This window comes from Marmota monax, unplaced genomic scaffold (assembly GCF_021218885.2).
Source record: "Marmota monax isolate L192 unplaced genomic scaffold, Marmota_monax_Labrador192_F-V1.1 WCK01_AAM20220418_F8-fsc00157, whole genome shotgun sequence".
NCBI classification, from domain to species: Eukaryota; Metazoa; Chordata; class Mammalia; order Rodentia; family Sciuridae; genus Marmota; species Marmota monax.
The window spans coordinates 3,269,500-3,288,882 of NW_026694573.1; the positions used below are offsets into that span (position 1 = coordinate 3,269,500).

Genomic DNA, 19,383 nt, shown 5'->3' on the forward strand with positions numbered 1-19,383 from the left:
TTGGGATCAGGACAGTCTGTACAGGAGGGCAGTTTTTGTTGGGCCACTTCAAGCAGAGTGTGACTTTGGAAGGGCATCTGAGGCCTCAGCGCCCTACCCTTATTGTATTTGGGGGATACCATTGACTTTGGTGAGTTGGTTTGTCTAATGGTTTTTTTGTTGGGTTGTGCAGTATAGGATAGTTAAATGCTTTTAAATTTTTCTATAAATAATCAAGAGCATGATTTTATTTGCTGTGGCTTTTCAAGGCATTATGATAATATTAATACATACAAAAACCCTTTCTCTGGCTGAGGTTGTGGCTCAGTAGTAGAGCCTAGCACGTGCAAGGCACTGGGTTCGATCCTCAGCACCACATAAAAATAAATAAATAAATAAAATAAAGTTTAAAAAATCCCTTTCTCTTCTCATTTGTGGGTTTTGGAAGGAACAAAGGTTGTTAGTCGTTTCTAGTTATGGGGGTATTAAGAATGCTAGTTACTGTCCATTTGAGGCCAAATTCAAGCGGTTATTTTATATGTGAGAAGAATGGATACAGGCTAAAGGATGTTAACTTAAACACACCCCTCTCTATAAAATTTCAGCCTTGGCTCTAGATTGTAACATTGTAATTTCTCCCTGTTTTACATGTTTTTAGTGACATGTCAATTCATGATGTGTCAGTGAGTGCTGCTGAGACAAAGGCCATCGTAGATGAGGCCCTGGGACTTCGGAAAAAGAGGCAAGCATTGATTGTGCGGGAGAAGGAGCCAGACCTGAAACTGGTGCAGCCAATCCCCTTCTTCACGTAGGTTATCTTGTGTCTCTAGGAACGCTGGGTTGGCTAGTGGACCCTCTGTGGGACACCACGTTGCACAGGAGAGAGAAGTGCCAAGCTTGACCTTGAGCTGATGTCATGGGTAGAGGCTGGGAACCAATGCCAGAAGGCTGGAGACATGTACCTACTCTTGACTACTAAGTAGCAGCTCAGCTCTTTTTCAAGTATGCCCAGTCTTAGTTCCTCTTGGCTCTCACCATTGTTGACCCCAGCCATCTGCCATGTTTCTGTAAGGCCCTATCCAGAGATGAAAAGAAAACTAAAGCACTTGCCAGAAGGAAACTGGAAAATCTTGAGTTGATCCCAGGTTTGGAGTTCCCTGGCTGTCAAGTTTGTGCTTTCCTTCCTGCAAGATGGAACTCTGAAGGTCACCCTTGTGAGCCCTATGATATGTGAGAGGCCCTCCCCCATCAAGAAGGGCACACTGGTATTGGGGTAGTTTAGCCCATTTGTGAACTCTGGCATTCAATTTCTGTTTTAAAAAATTCTGACATTGAATCTTAAACCTTTAAATTTAGTATGCCTTGGCATCAATGTTCTATATCCTGCACCTCCTCCCCGACATATGTACACCTTCCTCAGAGACATTGTCCAGGAGTTCCTTTCCTGGATCAGACACACCGGGATCCGGTTCTGGCACTCCTGCTGTTATTAGCTGGTGACCATTGGGACACTAATTGCTATTCCTTAAAAATCAGGAAAGCAACATCCCTTTAGTAAAAGAACATTAGGAGCTTCTGCTGGGTGAGGAGCAGGAAGGTGCCAGCCCCTGCTTCTACTGTCTCAAGCTACTCCACCTTCAGATGTATTATGCTCAAGATTTTGTCACTTACAACAATGACAAAATGTTAACTATCTCCCTTCACTCCCATGGAAGTTATAGTTCCAAAAGCATCTCTGTTGTCTTTCTGTAGGCCAGTTGACTCTTGTAACAAGGTGCTGACCAGGTGTGGTGGCTCTTTCTTTGCAGGTGGAAGTGCCTTGGAGAGAGCTTGCTGGCTATGTACAACCACCTCACCACCTGTGAGCCCCCACGACCCAGCCTTGGCAAGAGAATTGACCTGTCTGACTACCAGGACCCCAGCCTGCTGCTAGCATCTTCCATGGTGGTGACGCCTGTCAGTGTGATCCAGCAGAGCCCTGTCAACACCAACCCAGCCATAACTGTGGCTGAGCCTGTGCTCTCCTATACCTCTGTGGCAACAGCTAGCTTCCCACTGCACAGTCCCAGCTTGCTGGATACAGGCACTGCTGTGGGTGAGCAGGCCTCTTGGAGTCCGCTTCTGGAGAGACCCTATTTGCTGACCTCAGCAGGAATGAGAGCATTGGTGTTCCCTGGCCTCTCCAGGGAGATGAGATATGCTGATCCTCATGGCATAAGTGGAAGTGAGAGCCCATCGCCCTGTAGAGGAGCCTATCCGCCTGTCCCCAGGGCCAGCACTTCAGTACTAAAGCCCCTGCAGGGAGGTTGTGAGGCCCTGGGATAGAGTTCCTTGCTCATTGACAGCAACCGGTCTCCCCACCCCAGTTGCTGAGTCACACTTTGTGAAATGGACACTGCCAGATCCCCTCTAGCTTGCTACATGCATTCTGAGTCCTTTGACCTTAGAAAATCAAGTCAGTAAAATCACCACCAAGTGGTAGTATATTTTTGTGGTTTTTTTTTTTTTTTTCAAAAAAAATTGTTTTAAATTTCTTTGCCATACTGGGCATTGAACCCAGGTACATTCTATCAACTGAGCTACATCCCCAACCCTTTTTAGTATTTTTGTTTTGTTTTTCTTTTTGAGACAGGATCTCAGCTAAGTTGCTGAGGCTGATTTTGAACTTGTGATCCTTCTGCCTCAGCCTTTGAGTAGCTGGGATTATAGACATGCACCACTGTGCCTCACTTATTTTAGTGGTTTTTATTATCTCTGGAGTTATAAAAAATTTTTGACAAAAGCTCCCACAATTTTCCTTAATTTCTCTGTCACTGCAAGAAAGAATAATAGAAATTTTTGAATGAACACATGCCTAGTTGTTTCTAACTTTCTTTCTTAATTATACATGGCTTTCCTCTGCTCTCTGGGTAATTCACACAGTTTTTTTGGTATTTTCGTATCATCCTGTGTTCAGAGGGTCCTGGATAGGGTCAGTATCACTCACTTCATCTACTCCCAGCGAGGGAATAGTAAAGCCTTATTCTCATAAGGCCCCAGAGGGATAAAGGTGCTCTGAGACCTGGCTTGTGGATCTTGTCAACTCAAGAAAAGTGTGAGAGTTAAGGGGTTTTAAATTTATTTTACTGAAGACTCTGTTGTTGAAAAAGAAAGATTTCTTGAATGTCAAAGAAAAATTCAATGCTGATAGTTATAAAACAGGGAAACTAATCGCATCTGTATAGTACATTTTTTTCACCTCTGCTACCTTATAAGGTTTTAATTTGTGTTCTTTGTGAAGGCGATGTTTCTGGGGGAGATAAATCCAAGAAAGGGGTAAAGCGGAAGAAGATTTCAGAAGAGAGTGGAGAGACTGCAAAGCGGAGATCTGCCCGTGTCCGAAACACCAAGTGTAAAAAAGAAGAGAAAGTGGACTTCCAGGAGCTTCTGGTGAAATTCTTGCCATCCAGGTATTGTGCACAATTTTTCTGTTTGACAAAACAGTATATGCACAAACTGCCAACCTATACCCTCAGTAATATTTCTTATTGAATCACCATCCTTTCTTCTGGGTACCTCCTTTGTTTTCCTTTAACATCTGTGCAAATATCCATAGTATACATCATACTGGACCAAGATCTTGGATTTTCTTGCCTCTTCCTGCCTCTGAACTTCCTAAGGTAGAAGGTGTGACTTGTTAATCTTTTGAGGACTGGGTACTTCTAGGGAGCTAAAGACAACACATAATTTTGTTAATCAGCTTTCTGTCACTATGACAGAGTGCCTAAGCTTAAGGGGTTGGGATTATAGCTCAGTGGTAGAGCGCTTGCCTAGCACATGTAAGGCACTGGGTTCAATCCTCAGCACCACATTAAAATAAATACCTACATCTATAACTAAAACAATGTTTTTAAAAAATCAGCTTAAGAGGTTTATTATTGGCTCATGATTTCAGAGGTTTTAGTCTGTGGTTGCTTGGACCTTTTATCTTTGGGCCTGTGGTGAGGCATGTCATATTGGAAGCATATGAGACTTACTGCATCCAACTGGTCCCTATCCCTAAAGTGTTCACCAACTCCCAATAGCTCCAATCAGCCATGGAGGGAGCCTTCAATACACAAGTTTTGGGGGGACATTTAAGGTCCAAAACATAACACATGTCCTGTGCACCCACAGATATCCGCTTATTGCTGAGAGCCTGGGGCCACAGTGCCTTACTTAGATGTAAATGCTTGTCAAACCCCATTTGAAAGGACTTCTTTCAGGGAGTGGGTGCTTACTTGATTTTCTCCAGGTTCAGCAATATTCCCTTGTTTTCTGAGAAGGTAGAAGAAGAGCTTGTAAGGTGTTCCTTGGTTTCACTGGTTCTTAGTGTTCCTCAGAGAAACCTAGGGGAGGAGAAAGTGCCAAGTTCTCTAGAGCTGGGAGGGACCTGGGCCCCACTGCTCCCTATATAATAGATATCTCACCAGTCCTACTTTTTTTTTTTTGTTCTTACTCGATCACCTTCAGAGGCTTCAAGGCCCTGCATTTCTGAGCCTTCCCAGGGTTTATTGTGCCAGTAAGTAGGCTTCTTGATAACTCCTTTCCTCTACCTTTAGCTGAGTGGAGAAAGCATTTAGTCACTTTAGTCTATCTTTCTGCCTTCTAACATCTGTTTGGCACATCTTTTTTCTGTAGGGCTTCCTTTCATATCTCCTGTATCTTTTTGGGTTCTTAACCTTTCTTATTCCTTCATGGTTACTGGAATGGAGTTTGGGAGGTAACTATTTATGTATAGTATGCCATCTGACCAGGATTTTTCAGCTGTCATTTTGTCTTGCAACAATTTCAGTGGCAATTTCATCAAAGTCCAGAAGGAATAGCCAGAAGCTTTAGGAGAATTATAAATCTGTTTTACAGCAGGATTCCTAATTTTACTAACTTGTTGCCTTTCTGTGGTGAAGGTGAAATGCTTCAAATAAAGGTTAATCTCAGCATGCAGTTAATGTGGACCAAGGTGAGGATATAGTTTGTTCTGATAAATTTCTCCTGAGGTTTGATACCAAAAGATTTCTCCTTGGAAGAGCTGCAGGATTTAAACTTTGGTAGAGTGACCCCCAACTTCCCCTTAACCATGCTGTTCTACCTTGAGAACTTGCTTCCCAGCCCCCTTTATGTGGAATGGTTTCTACTTTATTTCAGTTGTTGATCTCCTGTAAGGTTTTAGTGTTCGCTTCCTTGAATTTTCAGGCAACAGTATGGAAGCTTGCTCAATAGATTCTCTCTGGGAGTGTGCAATAAGTGAGTGAACACATTTACAAGTGTACTGAGTATTTATGCTGTAGAGATGCTGGCTTGAGATAAAGCCACAAAGATAGCCAAGGCATGATACCTGAGAGCAGTTTGAAAGAATGATTTCTCTTGGGAGAGGTCTCTCTAATCCCAAGATTGGGCCAGGCCCAGAGGCCCAGAACCAAGCTCAGATGGGCCTGATGTACCCGCCACGTTCTCACCCACACACTTTTTTCTTGTTTGCCAGACATCTCCCTCCCTGCAGGGTGTAGAGCATATCTAATTTCATCCAGCCTGTGGCTTTGTGCCTGCTTTTTTGCTAGCCCTTCTCTGTTGTCAGCCTGAATGATTTTGTTCTCTGTTTCAAGCACTCTGTTGTGGTTGGTCCCTATCTAAGTTGATTATATTTGTGCTTTTTGGCTGTTTCTCCTATTAGAAGATAAACTTCCTGCAGGCAGGCTATATTCTGGCACCTAGTACCATGCTGGGCCCATGGCTGATACAGAGCAATTATCTGTTGATGGATAAATGAATGAGTGAGACCAGACACCAGCTCACAAAATCCTGGAGAGAGGCAGAACCACCTGGAGGCTTGGGACCTTGCCACTCACTTATTTTAGTCTACTTCACCCTGTCTCTGATTTAGTTTTTCTTAATAGGAAAAATTCAGATGCTTATATCAGAATGAGTGATATGACTTTAGTAACTTTGACACATTCCATGCAGGTTAAGAAAGCTGGACCCTGAGGAGGAAGATGATCCCTTTAATAACTATGAAGTCCAATCAGAAGCCAAACTGGAAAACTTCTCAAGCATGGGGCCTCATCGACTGTCCTTTGACTCGGCCACGTTCATGGAATCTGGTAGGAATTAGCAATATGGTTAATCACTGCTGGAAATTCTTCCTCAAATTATCCTATAACCTGCCTATGTTTTATTCTGGGAGGATGGTTTGGGGAGGTTTTTTAAGCTTTGATCAAAGAGCTACCTGAATTTGCTCGGGCCTGAGATCTGTGGCTAACTGGTAGGTCTAATGAAATGTTCAGGCTTATACTTGCTGTGCTCCTTGAAAGCTGTGTGCTCCCTGAAGGCTGAATTCAGAGACTTGGCTTTACAACTTGAATCTATATGATCACAGCTGTTGAATACGTATTATGTGCCAGACACTGTGCAATATTGTATGTGCATTATCTCATTAAGCATACAAAGCAGCATTTGGAAGTCAGCCCTTTTGATGCCCACCTTAGACATGGTGATTATTATTTTTTTTTTAAGAGAGAGAGAATTTTTTAATATTTATTTTTAGTTTTCAGCAGACACAACATCTTTGTTTGTATGTGGTGCTGAGGATCGAACCCGGGCCGCACGCATGCCAGGCGAGCGCGCTACCGCTTGAGCCACATCCCCAGCCCTAGACATGGTGATTATGAGAGGCTTGCTCACAACTGATGAGGGCTGGAGCTAGACACTGAACCCCAACAACCTGACCTCAGCACTGCAACTTGATACCATGTTCACCTGAATTGAGTGGTGGAGGAGGGCACAGGTTCTCCTCTTTTAAAGAGAATAGGAGACTGGACATAGGAAGTCCCCTTCATCCAGGTCAGGTTGTTCTCTTTCTCTGGGCAGAGAAGCAGGATGTACATGAGTTCCTACTGGAGAACCTGACCAATGGGGGCATTCTGGAGTTGATGATGCGCTACCTGAAGGGCATGGGCCACAAGTTCCTGCTGAGGTGGCCACCAGGCCTGGCAGAGGTTGTGCTCAGCGTCTACCACAGCTGGAGGAGGCACAGCACCAGCCTGCCCAACCCACTGCTAAGAGACTGCAGCAACAAGCACATCAAGGTCAGGGGCCTCTCTATGGCCAGCATCATAGTGGGACCAGGGGACAGAGACAGAGATCTTCTGTGGGTATATGGCTGATATGTTTAGTCCACTTGTTGCATCTACTTATGTGCCTAAAACCTAGACCCCTAAGGAGTTTGAAGTAGGAAATCATAGGACTAACCTGGCTTGTGTCCAGAAAGACCTCTAGTGACTGAGTAGTGGATAAACTGGGATAAGAGTAGGTTCAGGGAGCCAGCAGGAGATTGCTGCCAGCTGAGCAATGTTGGTGGCTGATATCAGTGGTGACAGTGGAATCAGGATTCTTTTTTTATTTTTTGTACCAGGGATTAAACTCAGGGGCACTCAACCACTGAGTTGCATTCCCAGCCCTTCTTTGTATTTTATTAGAGACAGGGTCTCACTGAGTTGCTTAGTGCCTCACTGTTGGTGAGGCTGCCTTTGAACTCCAGATCCTCCTACCTCAGCCTTCTGAGCTGCTGGGATCACAGGCGTTTGTCACCATACCTGACAGAATCAGGATTCTGAAGACAGAACTGACAGGATAAATTGAGTATGGATGTGAGAGAATGTGAGTCATAGCAAGGGCTTCTAGTGTCATTTACTGAGATAAGCAAGTTAGCTGGGTGAAGCTTGAGGACCTTGAACACACAAATTTGACTGTTCAAGGTGTGAGGGACTCACTAATTTTTTTTTAACTTGTAGGAAAACAGAAGTACAGAGGCTAAGTAGGTAGCTTAGGGAAGTGGTGGAGCCTCCAGCAGTTGTACGGAGTCTTGTTCAGCCTTGTCTACTAACTGCACTCTGTACCCCAGGCTCCTCCATTAGTTGCCTCCCAGAGCTCAAGGGAGCACAGGATACTCAGGCCTCCTCCCATTGGAGGTGTTATGCAAGTATCAAGGTGGGAGCATGGGGAGCTATTAGGGCCTGCCCATGTAATCTTTCTGGCTGAGGGTCAAGTTTGAGGAACATGTGGATCATCACTCCCTTGCTGGGCAAACCTCACTGCAATACCTCAGGGACTCCCTCCTGGTAGCTTTTGTGCATCAGGCTTTCTGCTAGGAATAGTGTGGAGCAGCAAGAGCCAAGGCTTTGATCTCCAGGCAAACCAAGTTAATTTCTAACAGTGCATACTGGCAGGTACCTCCTTGTCACTGAGTTTCAGCTTCCCTGAGTGCTCTGGGAATGATGCATTGACCTCCCAAGGAACTTTAAAGGCTTCAGTGGATACAGTGTCTGGCCTGGCATGTGGCAGGTGAATGACATCCTCTTCTTCAGGATAGTCCCTCAGGACTCTGATGGCAGGTCTTTTGTCCTTCCCAAGTCTTATCTCAGTGTAGATCCATGTGCCTTTTTTATGTCATAGCAAGTAGCCACTGATTAACATTTAGGAAATGGAAAGTAGGTAGAAGAATTATTTTTTTACCCAAAAAGTAAATTTTAGTTTAGTTTCCTCCCTACTCCCCATACTTAGGTGAATCTTTACGACTTTGTTCCTGCCTTTCCTGTGCCTTTCCTGCAGGATATGATGCTTATGTCTCTTTCCTGCATGGAGCTCCAATTGGACCAGTGGCTGTTGACCAAAGGCAGAAGCTCTGCAGGTAGGAGACATCTATGTTCTGTGGTGGGGTGATTTTCTGAACTCTCAGCAGGCTGGAGGAAGCTGAAATGGAGAGGCTGAGTCATGGAATTCATACTTATATTCACAGTGGGCACATTTTCTGGGTTGGCTCATTAAGGTCGCAGACAAGTTCCAAAATCCCAGAGAAATCTCCCTGACTTCAAGGAGTAGTTAGCAGCAGCTCAGCCTTCAGAGCGAGCCATCTGCCTGCCTTAGGTATTCCTCGGGATTAAAGGAAGCAGGATCTCAGTTTTGGAGTGACTGCTCAATGCTCTATTTCCCAGGTGATATGGATTATTCTGACTTTTAAACTACCACTTAAACTGGGCACAATGGAGCATGCATACAATTCCAGCTACTTTACAGGATGAGGCAGGAGGCTTACAAGTTTGAGGCCAGCCTGGACAACTTAGCAAGATTCTTTCTCAAAATTAAAAAATTAAAAGGGCTGGAGATATAGCTCAGTAGTAGAGCACTTGATCAGAATGTGTGAGGCCCAGGGTTCAGTCTCCAGTACTACAGAAATACATAAATAAATAACAAATTTCCACCTGTAGAATGCAGAGGGGCTTAGAGTACCCAAAAAGACTAAGAGCAGATGTGGTAAAGGCTGAGGGTGACCTCTGGGAGCAGAAGGGCATTTGGATCCTGCATATGAATGTGACTTTCTGGCCTGATGGTTTTCAGTGTCTCCTCGTAACTGCCCTGCTGGTATGGTGAATGGCAGATTTGGGCCTGACTTCCCAGGAACCCACTGCCTGGGTGACCTCCTGCAGTTGTCATTTGCCTCATCCCAGCGTGACCTGTTTGAGGACGGCTGGCTAGAGTTTGTGGTCCGTGTTTATTGGCTGAAGGCTCGTTTCTTGGCACTGCAGGTTGGTTCTCTAGTCAGCTGCTATGTGAGTGCATGCATATATGCATAGTACCTATCTAGGCACTGGGCTTGACATGAAGAAATGGGAATGGTTGGGAATTTTAAGCTTGTCAGAAATCCAAGCATGGCCACCAGTTTGTAAAATACCTCAGCATACCCACAGAACTCTACAAGGGATCTACTGTGCCTCATTTTTATTATTATTATTTTTTCCTGTGCCTCATTGAGCCCTACTCAAGATTGCCTTGGTTGATCTTTATGTTTTCCTGACAAAGCTTTAGCAAGTACATGAATAGAAGCAGTATTTTCTAGAAGGGAACTCTCCACCTATTTTGTGAGAATTCTAGGAAGGCCAGGGTGGATTGGCTGTTACCTACTACCCAGTGCTGGGTGGTACATGGTGCACTGTGGTAGAACAAGCCATAGATTACTAAGGTTGCAGCAGCAGCAGTTCAGTTTGAGGGAAGTATCATTGTTTAATATGAAGAATGTCACTTCTAGAATTAGGGCAGGCCTAGGTTCGAATCCTGGCTCTGCAATATACCTAGCCTTGCCTAAGTATTATTCACTTATAATGAAGGGTTAATGATACTTCTCCTCTTAGAATTGTGGTATGGATCATTCATTTTTTCAAGCATTTAGCAAATATTTGTTGAGCCCCAGCTGTGTGCCAGACCCTTTTAGGGGAGTAGAGCTGTAATTGGATTAAAACTCTGCTCTGAGGGCACCCATTGTCCATTGAGATCAGGAATGTGAAGAACCTGGCACATCATGACAGTTCCCTGACTTTTGCCCCTGTTTCTTGATTTGGTTTTCCTTCTAACTAGGGAGACATGGAGCAGGCTCTGGAGAACTATGACATCTGCACAGAAATGCTCCAGAGTTCCATTGCCATCCAAGCAGAGGCAGGGGCTGAGCAAAGGGACATTGTTATCCGGCTGCCCAACCTCCACAATGACTCCATCGTTTCCCTGGAGGAGGTGAGTAGGAGTTTTTAATATTGTTTTCTTAGTCAAAGATTTATTCTGAGTTGACCGAGTTAGACCAGACTGACCTGTCCCTGAAGAAGAAGAGAACCTCCTGCATGCTAAGTAGGGCTCTTGAAGAGAGAGCAGGAGAGGCCTAGGAGAGGTAGTTCTGGCTTGCCCAGTGGCAGATATGGAAGTTTCTGCTAGCATAATTTAGTTAAATTATGTTCAGTTCCCCTGACTGTGTGTGGTGGCAATTCTAGCAGAGCTAGAGGGAAATGTCAGCTGATGAAGACAATTGTCGATATGCCCATGAGGGTGGAATAGTGGTGCCTAGCACACATGCTAGATAGACTCCACTTAGATGGCACTCTTTTTTTTTGTGCAACCTTAGTCCTGTTGCAGTTCCACATCTGTAATGTCCACCTTTTCTGAAAGTAGCCTGTAGACTCTTCAAGGTTGTTTTCAGGGCAAGTCCAGTTCCCTGACTTTTGCCCCTGTTTCTTGATTTGGTTTTCCTTCTAACTAGGGAGACATGGAACAGGCTCTGGAGAACTATGACAGTGCCCTTCTTCCTATGTGCTGAAACTGCATCAGGCCATATAAGGAAACAGTTCTATGGGTTAGTTATAAGTGCCTAATCTCTCTAGGTCTGGCAACCTGACACTGTAGTTCTGAAAATCTGGTTTGCTGAACTGTGACCACAAGGTTGTCTTTTTTTTTTTTTGTATTGGGGGATTGAACCCAAGGACATTTAACCACTGAGCCACATTCCCAGACCCTTTTTAATAATTTATTTAGAGACAGGATCTTGCTGAATTGCTTAGGGCCTCACTAAGTTGCTGGAGGCTTTGAAGTCACGATCCTCCTGCCTCAGCCTCCTAAGCTGCTGGCATTTACCATTGTGCCAGCCCACAAGGCTGTCTTAACTATTACGGTAGATGCTGTTCTGGAACCCCTCTGCTTCTGTGGTGGTTTTGGGGTTTGGGTATATTTTTTTATTAAAGAACTAAATGACTTGACCTTAATATAAATACTTTAAAAAGCACATATATTTATGTGAACACTCATATTATTTTTTGGCTTGAGTTGAGGGTAGGGGACAACATCTAATTTATCCTCATCTGGATGGGATAAATGGAAACACTGACTAGATTCTGGGAGGGTGTGAAGGGTTTACCATCAGACAACATCTTTGGACCTTTTTCAGATTGATAAGAACCTGAAGTCACTAGAACGGTGCCAGTCCCTGGAGGAGATTCAGCGGCTTTATGAGGCAGGTGACTACAAAGCTGTTGTGCATCTGCTCCGCCCCACTTTGTGCACCAGTGGGTTTGACCGGGCTAAACATCTAGAATTTATGACTTCTATTCCTGAGAGGCCAGCCCAGTTGCTTCTGCTACAGGTTTGTGCTCCCTGTCTGTATTTCTCACCTTTGCTTGTGCATGTGTGTGTTCTCTGGAGGCTCTGAGGTAGCCCTTGAGAACACATACTTAGAAAAGTGGGAGTCGAAACTATTAAACCTGGCTCTATGAAAATGTTAGAAGATGTTCAAAACTGGGGGAATATTAGAATCTAGGAATGCAGGTTCTAGAGTTCTTTGTGGCTCAAAAACTTTTGTTTTTAATTTAACTTTTTTTATTTGTTTTAATTAGTTATACATAGCCGTATAATGCATTTATGTACTTTAATATATCATACATAGATGGGACATAATTTCTCATTTTTCTGAGTGTACATGTTGTAGAATCACATTGGTCATGCAGTCACATATATACATAAAGTAATAATGTCTGTTTTGTTGTATCCTTTTTATCCCTACGTCCCCTCCCTTCCCTCCCTTCACTTCCCTCTACCTAATCTAAGGTAACTCTGTTCTTCTCTAGTGTCCCCCCTACCTTATTGTGAATTAGCATCTGCATATTAGAGAAAACATTTGGCCTTTATTTTTTTGGGATTGGCTTATTTTGCTCAGCATGCTACTCTCCAACTCCATCCATTACTGGCAAATGCCATAATTTCATTCTTTTTTAAAGCTGAGTAATATTCCATTGAAAATATATATATATATATATATATATATATATATATATACACACACACACACACATACACACATATATATATCACATTTTCTTTATCCATTCATCTGTTGAAGGACACCTAGGTTGGTTCCATAGTTTAGCTATTGTAAATTGAGCTTCTATAAACATTGATGTGACTTCATTACTTCAGTATGCTGATTTTAAGTCCTTTGGGTATAAATCGAGGAGGGGGATAGTTGTGTCAAATGGTGGTTCCATTACCAGTTTTCTGAGGAATCTCATACTGCTTTCCACAGTGGTTGTACCAATTTGCAATGTATGAGTTTACGTTTCTCCCCATATCCTCATCAATATTTATTGTTGCCTGTATTCTTGATGATTGCCATTTAGAGACTCTGAACTTTTGTATGGCAGAGGAAGAAAGAAATGTCAGAATGTCATCCATCCATCCACCTGTTTATTCATCCATCTTTGCTTTTGTGCTTTTTAACTGTTGAATAGATATAAAATTGATAAAATACCTGTACAGTGTAAAGAATCAAGATAAAGATCTGTGTACAACTGCATAGTTGAAGAAAAAGAACAGCAACATCTTGTTTGAAGCTGCACATGCCCTCTGGTAACTCCCTTCATACCTCTGTTCTTTAGGAAGAAAATCATTTTGGAACCCGCCAGGGAGCCAGCAGTTGCCTTGGAGAGTTAATTGCTCAACTCTCTGAGCCTCAGTTCCTCATTACTAGGATGGGGATGGCAAGTTTTCTTACCTCAGGCCTGCCCTGAGGATTATGCAAGCTAATGTGTGTTAGAACAGGGCCTGGCACATAGCAGGTACCATGGAGGTGCCTGTGTCATCACTGCCACCAAACTCTATGCCTAATTGGACAGAGGGACAAACATGGACAATAGTAATGTATTTGGTGGCATTGACTGGTCTGGAATCCTGGTCCTTTATGGTTTGTACCACTAATCACATTGTATATATTATATTATTGGATTCTTACCTCTTAATTTGGAAAGAGACAACAGTCTTATCCCAGCTTTTTGTTCAGATTACATGTGGCATTTCAGTCATTAACTTTCTTGAACTAGGAAGGTGCAACTATGGGCAAAAATCAGGCAACAAAGCCCTGGTGAAAAGGGAGGAAAGAGTCGGCTTAGGGAGGGAGAACAGGGAATGGGGAGGCAGACTGTAGATCCTGGCTGAGGAGGTCAGGCAGAACCAAGCTGAGATTAGGAAATGAGATGTATCTGACCTAAGTTATCATAGCAGGCTATTGGGTGGCCCAGCATGGCAGTGTGTGGGAGGGACAGAGGAGTGTTACCCCAGGATGGCTGTGGGGGGAAGAGGCCAGCTCTGTCTGTGTCCCTGTCGGATGTCCCCACTGTTTGGATGTCTTACTCTTGTGGTCATTGTAATCACCTACTGAATGTGGTAGGAAGCTCCACATTCTTTAGGAAGAATTGATGTGGATGGGTGAGTCACTGTTTGAATGGACACTGAATAGTGTTAAGGACTATACCTTAGGACTGTGCCACATGCTATAGAAGCTCCTGAATTTTGTGAATAAGTGATTGCTGATCATTGCTATTTCATGTTGAGAGAGTGTTTTTTTTTTTTTTTTTTTTTTCTGATGGGAGTGCTTTTTTGTTTGGTTAGGTTTTTGGTTTTGTTTTTTTTTAATTTCAGTTATTCAGAAGACAAAGACTATTATCAACTAACTTTTACAAATAATTGAAGAATGTTGTCTAAGCAATTTCAATGTAGAGGGAATCTTTTGAAGAAAATATGGAATGAAAAATATATGGATTGCATATCTGTCCTCTAAGTTGGATGCTAACAGTAGTTAGGAATGTGGCCCTATAGAATAAGATAAGTACATAAAGTAGTCAGGAAGAACAAAAACAAAACAAAACACCTGAACAGTACATAAACTAGCTCAACAGGCATTTTGGTTGTTTTTTTTTGCAGTATTAGGATTAAACCCACATGCTATGCAAGGGCTCTATCACTGAGCTACACTCCCAACCCTAGAGTGCTTATCTACCTAATCTGATATTAATTTTTTTCTATCATATCTTGCAAATATTTTTTGCTAGTATGTTGTTTGCTTGTAAATTGTGATTTTTATTGTTTTTTGTTTGTTTCTACACATAAAAGTTTTGGATTTTTATGTGGTCAGATCTTTCAATGTTTTCAAATCTTTGTGATTTTCTTAATTGTGTTTTTTGTTCATTTTGCTTAAACAGGCTTTTCCAGACTGGGGGAAAAAAAAAATATACTTATCTACTTGTTTAACACACATGGCTTGATTTCCTTCCTACAGGGTGCCTGGTACTGGACAAGAAGCAGGCAGTTTTGAGGGAGCCTATGTTCTAGAGGGGAGGCAGGCAAGGGATATACCACCAAAGATAAAAAATTTATTTGTCCTTGTTTTCTTCTAGCAATGTTCATCTTTTGTTTTGTAAGTTTACTTACTTCCTTTGATTTCTCTGGAGTTGGGAGTTGAATTTAGAACCCTTGGCCATAAGGGTGGGAGGGTTGTCTCCCAATTTAGGCAAGCTGCTTTTACATCCCTCAGTATAATTTTTTTTCTTGATGAGTTGATTGCTAGATCTGAGTATTTTTGGTTGCTATTTTGAGAAGTATCTTTTTATTGGGTATTATACTTCCTAACTGTACATTGCTGGTTTATAGGAACCCTACTAACTTTTGCCTGTTTTTTTGAATCCAACTGATTACTGAATTACCATTATTTCTGATTGTTTTTTTTACTCATTTTATTTGGATAGACAGTTGTTTTGCTCACAGTCAGTAATAGTTTGTGTTCCACATTTGTTGACACTTAAATTCTTTCTTGCCTTGAGCCCTGGGGATTGTATCATATTAAGGCACTCCTAATGGATTTTTGTCTTGTCCCTAACTTTCACCACAATCTGACTACAGTTTAAGGCCAGAGTCTTTATCTGCCCTTTTATGCTCAGTGATTTGACCAGGAGGAATCAACTCTGGTTTTAGACCCCATAGCTGCACTTCAAAGGTGCTTCTTGCCTCAGTGGCCTCTGGCTTAGCCAGTTTTCTCTAAAGAAACACAGATTCCATTTTCCTAGCAGTTAGGGCTAAGTTTGGGAGGTTTTGATGTTTGTTCAAACATTGCAGCACATTTCAAATGCAGTTTGGGTATTTCTGCTCCTGTCAATGTCACTTCAGAGAGTGGTGGCTACCCATGTCAAGGCAGGAAGGAGCTACTGCTGGGCCTGGGCTGTGGGGATGTCAGATCCCAATGGGGCACCAGGTACAAGCGCTTCCTGCTGGTCTAACAAGTAGTCCGCCAGATCTGTTAATTCACAGACAGACTATATTTCCCCATGTACCAGCCAGTGATAAAAGAACCTAAAATTCCCAGGAGTTTAAATAGGTTGTATTCTAGGGCCCTGGGCAGGGGGGAGCTTTACAAAAAGTGATGGCTCCCAGAGAGATTTTTAAAATAGAAATAACATTTCTGTGTGATGTCCTGAGAGCTCTTTCATGGGCACATAAACGCATTCACTGAATACTCATGGTACCTCCAAGGGGGTGATGCAGGGCTGAGGCTGAGAAGGACTCAGCACCTTGGCCCTGCCTGCCATTGGGGACGAGGGGCCTCATAGAACAATGACTTCAGGACTGTCTGACCAGTTTCCCTGCTATGGCTTTAGCTCAGGTCCTCCTCTGCTGAAACAGTTCCTCTCCAGCAGCCCACCCCTCATCTGCTGAGTCCCCTCCAGAGCTCTGGCACTAAAGGGACATGATGCCTTAGGGGAGAGCTGATGGAGCTGTTTGAGTCCCTCAGTTTCATGTTGACCAGTTGCCAACTGTGTGGTCTCATTTCTAGGATCCCACTTTTATAAATGGGGAAAATGAGTCAGAGAGGCAAAGTGCCTTTTTGAAAGTCCCCTGGCTTGTGACAACTATGCTGGCATTGTACATAGGTCACTGTCTTCCCTCTTAGATGCCTGAAGGCTATGTAGACCTGTGTAGGCACTGGGGACCTTTTTCTCTTTTGTACTGTCCCTCATCTCTTTATCTCGGCTCTTCCCGTCTCAGGTTTGAGACCAAGGTGTGCTGAACTTACAGTGCACCTTTCATCTCCCTTTTCCCTGTGCTCAGGACTCCTTGCTCCAGCTGAAGGATCACCAACAGTGTTTTGAATGCTCTGATGTGGCTCTGAACGAAGCTGTCCAACAGATGGTGAATTCAAGTGAGGCTGCAGCCAAGGAGGAGTGGGTAGCCACAGTGACCCAGCTGCTACTGGGCATTGAGCAGGCACTCTCTGCCGACAGCAATGGCAACATCCTGAAGGAATCGTCCTCCACCACTGGCCTTGTCCGGCTCACCAATAACCTCATTCAGGTAACCCCTATTTCCTTCATTCTCTTCCCTGGCTCAGCAAGTGTGTCAATTTAATGCCTCCTTCACTGTGAACTAGGGACCTCAAATAGGATGAATTGCCCTCACTGGCAGACAATTTGGGGATCTGAGATTGTGTGCAAATCTCCCTGGGTCTGGGAATTAGAGTCAATGTAATATTTGGCAGGATGGGATTCTCCCAGACCACCAGTCCTAGAGAGGAGAAAACAGGCTCAGAACAGGGCCTAGTCTGCTTGCAGTGAGCCAGAGGCAGAATGGAGATGAAAGTCTAAGCCTCCTGACTTCCTGTCAGGACTCTCTACCACCCATGTTGCTGTGGTGCTTCTACCTAAAAAGTAACCACAGCACCCCATATCATCCAGGCAGAGAATCTTCCTCTGACCTTATCCATAGGTCTCTTCCCCCAGGCCATTAGCTCAGCTTTCTCCTTAACTTCCACTCAGGCCATCTGCAAATCCTGCCAACCCCACATCCTTTGCATCTCTTTCTTTTGTTTCTCCTTTCATCTTCCTTGTTCTGTCATAGTCTAGGCACTGTCACTTGTTACATGAACTGTGACAGCACAACCCTATGGTGCTTCTTGTCTTTCTACCCTTCCAGCCCAACTACCATCCTACCATAGAGGCCTTTTTCCAAAACTGAAATATGAATGTGTTTCTCCCCTTGCTTAAAACCCTTCACATTTCCCTCTGGGTGGTGTGCTGCTCAGGATGCATTGATACTGTCTCTCTCTCTCCTCTTCTATTTCCTTGGCAGCAGCCATTCTGGGCCACCCCTAGGGCCCCATCTATATGCCTGCCCTCTCTAGGTATTGGGCATAGCCATTCACCTGGAAACTTCCTTTAAAGGGCTCACCTCTGCCTGCCCTACCCCCTCCTTTGCAACTCCCTGTTGCTGCATTTGCTCTCATTAGCATTCAGGTAGCTTATCCATAGGTCTCTTCCCCCAGGCCATTAGCTCATCATGCCACATTCAGTAATTGCACATGGCATGATGAAGAATGCTGTGACTTGATCATTGGGTACTCTGAGACTTTGATGCGTTACTGGAGTGCTACTAGGTCAGTGTTCTCACACCAGAGTTGTGAGGGTGGGAAGGCCTCATGCCCCAGATCTCCTAGTGGGCACTGCAATGGAGACTTATTTCAGGTGGGTGGGGAATAGAACTGGCCACATTCTGATACCCCTGGTGCCGCCTGCCAGGTCATCGACTGTAGCATGGCTGTGCAGGAAGAGCCCAAGGAGCCCCATGTCTCCTCAGTGCTACCCTGGATCATCCTGCACAGGATCATCTGGCAGGAAGAGGATACCTTCCGTTCCCTGTGCCACCAGCAGCAGCTTCAGAACCCAGTAGAGGAAGGTGCACTGGCAACAGGTTTGATGGGGCTGGGCCTTGCCCCATGGTGTCCTTGCCCCGACCTCTATGTTAGGGTCTCAAGGCCCTACCCAGGTACTCCGAGTTGGCTTGGGTTTCAGTGTGACAGGATTTCTCACGGCACTTGGAGACAGAAACTTCCCTGTTTCTTCCCTCAGAAAGCTCACTGTGCAGTAAATATGGGAAGCATGAATGTATGATGTGTTGCATGTCTGGTGCATGTGGCAGCATGGAGGGAATGACAGCAAGGCCAGTGCTTTAAGGAGTGCCTTGAAGTGTCTCATACTGCTAGCTCCTTTAATCCCATAGTAGCCCCAGAATGGGAAGCCAAAAACAATGTGGGGCAAGCAAAGGTTCCACATTCTAGCTGTCCTTTCTTGGCTGTGTGATGTGACCTTTGGCAGTTCATATAACCTCAGCTTCTATTTTCCCTTATTTATACTGGGAATAATGGCAGCTACCTCAGAGGTTTGTTCCAGGAACAGACTGAAATAAAACCATGAAGCACCATAGCAAATTAGAAACTAGAGTGTCATAGGTGCTGAGTAGTAAATAGTCATGAATTGAGAACCTGAAGAAGACAAGCTAGGACCAGTGATGGAGATGGCACTTGAACTATGGTCAATATGGGTAGAAAATGTGCTGAATTAAAGGAACTATATCACAACACCTAGTTGACACCTAAAGCAATCATTGCTGTAATCCTGCTTTTTTTTTTCATTTTTTTCTTTTCTTCAGTTTGCTGTCCAGCCTTGGCTTATATACATCTATTTGTTAGTATATATAATACACATTTATATATTTATTTAACTAACTTAAAATTAAGTTTACTGGGAAGTTTTTCCTTAGTTATTTATAAAATAAGAAATGTGGAGAGGAAAGAAACTCATCACTTTTTCACCTGAACAGAGAAAACTAGAATTAACATGTCTCCTTAATTAATTTATCTCCTTCTACCCTTGTCTCTATAATTTTGTGTACTCCTCAGATATTTCTCAGCTGCTCATTACAGCT

General features: G+C 43.7%; 1 protein-coding gene across 11 annotated transcripts in view; it reads left to right on the top strand.

Moving 5' to 3' along the window:
- Positions 1-19,383, top strand: part of Cabin1 (calcineurin binding protein 1) — a 144,936-nt gene that overhangs the window by 33,521 nt on the left and 92,032 nt on the right. For 9 of the 11 annotated variants that reach the window (XM_058571780.1, XM_058571775.1, XM_058571785.1 and 6 more), the window contains 11 exons: positions 638-787; positions 1,788-2,203; positions 3,260-3,428; positions 5,959-6,095; positions 6,862-7,079; positions 8,602-8,680; positions 9,388-9,575; positions 10,402-10,554; positions 11,753-11,947; positions 16,735-16,977; positions 18,198-18,369. In XM_058571780.1, coding sequence (XP_058427763.1) covers positions 638-787; positions 1,788-2,203; positions 3,260-3,428; positions 5,959-6,095; positions 6,862-7,079; positions 8,602-8,680; positions 9,388-9,575; positions 10,402-10,554; positions 11,753-11,947; positions 16,735-16,977; positions 18,198-18,369 — 2,120 coding nt within the window. The remainder of the gene's footprint in view (positions 1-637; positions 788-1,787; positions 2,204-3,259; positions 3,429-5,958; positions 6,096-6,861; positions 7,080-8,601; positions 8,681-9,387; positions 9,576-10,401; positions 10,555-11,752; positions 11,948-16,734; positions 16,978-18,197; positions 18,370-19,383) is intronic. The other 2 variants (XM_058571783.1, XM_058571784.1) reach the window with 2 other exon arrangements.